This window comes from Vigna umbellata, chromosome 9, assembly GCF_029865625.1.
Source record: "Vigna umbellata cultivar VRB3 chromosome 9, Vumbellata_1.0, whole genome shotgun sequence".
Taxonomy (NCBI): Eukaryota; Viridiplantae; Streptophyta; class Magnoliopsida; order Fabales; family Fabaceae; genus Vigna; species Vigna umbellata.
In genome coordinates this window covers 34,963,436-34,964,700 of record NC_142173.1, presented here as the reverse complement: position 1 = coordinate 34,964,700, position 1,265 = coordinate 34,963,436, and the positions used below count along the sequence as shown (strand labels likewise).

General features: G+C 47.0%; 1 protein-coding gene across 1 annotated transcript; it reads left to right on the top strand.

Annotated features, from left to right (window-relative positions):
* Position 1: 1 nt before the first annotated feature.
* LOC148193345 (F-box/kelch-repeat protein At5g43190-like) lies at positions 2 to 1,265 on the top strand (the record flags this gene model as incomplete). Its single annotated transcript, XM_088099403.1, is given in 2 exon segments — positions 2 to 494; positions 497 to 1,265. Coding segments are annotated over 2 exon segments (1,047 nt in total), but the record flags the coding sequence as incomplete, so codon positions are not given.

Below are 1,265 nucleotides of genomic sequence, written 5' to 3'. Positions count from 1 at the left end.
TACTCCTGATGTTGTGGAACACATACTTCTGTTACTCCCTCTCAAGACTCTCTTGAATCTCAGACCCACTTGCAAGGCTTTCTCCTCTCTTCTCTTCTCTCCTTCCTTTGTCTCCAAACATTCCCCATCATCATCATCTTCTTCTTCTTCACCCTTCTCTTCCTTTCTCTTACTCTCACACCCTCAGTGCCCTCTCTACTTCCGTCTCTACGATTCCAACCTTTCTTCTTGGCGCACTGTCTCTCCCTCTCTCCCTTTCTCTTCATCCTTCTCTCTTGCATCCTCCTCCGGTGGCCTCTTCTGTCTCCTCAACCCCTCTTCCTCTTCCTTTCTCGTATGCAACCTCTTTGCCAAATCCTCCAGAACCATCCAATCCCCAATTCACTCTCTTCACTTCACCCACCTTTCTTTTCTCGCCACCTCTCTTACCTACTACTTAGTCCTCCTTTCTTCAAACTCAGCCTCCAACGCCGCCTTTGTCTACAACTCCAACCACACTCCTGGAGGCGCTTCCAGGGGTTCCAGGCTGTCCTCGGCGACAGTTGCCTCCAGCAGGGTACTTTCTTCCACGGCGGCTTGTACTTCACCACCCCGGAACCCTTCTCCGTCGTGCGTTTCGATTTGGAGAGTGGCAAGTGGGAGAGACACGTGGCTGAGTTGCCCCCACAACTCACCTTCGTGAGGCTTGTCAGTGATGACGATGGAGAGGGAAAATTGTATTTGGTCGGTGGGATTGGAGCCGATGGGATCTGCAGAAGTATGAAGGTGTGGGAATTAACGAGTGACGGGGTTTGGGTGGAAGTTGTGGCGTTGCCTGAGATTATGTGCAGAAAATTTGTGTCTGTCTGTTACCATAACTATGAACATGTTTATTGCTTCTGGCATGAGGGTATGATCTGTGTTTGCTGTTACATGTGGCCGGAGATATTGTACTACAGTGTTTCCAGAAGGAGTTGGGATTGGCTTCCGAAATGCCCCTATTTGCCTCTCAAGTGTAGTTGCGGTTTCAAGTGGTTTTCTTTTGTTCCAAAGCTCTATGCTTCCGTCTGAGTCATATTCAGTAGCCATAGTTGTTGGATTCGATGCTTTGTTTATCTGTGAATGTGTGATAATGATGATGAGGATGATGATGATGATGCATTCAAGTTTTCTGTGATAACTTTGGGAATTGAAAGTATGAGGTGCACAGCTTTTGATTTTGCAGATTTCATCTTCTTCACTGCAAACAATATTACAGAAAAATCAAGCAAGCATTTTCCTTTCTA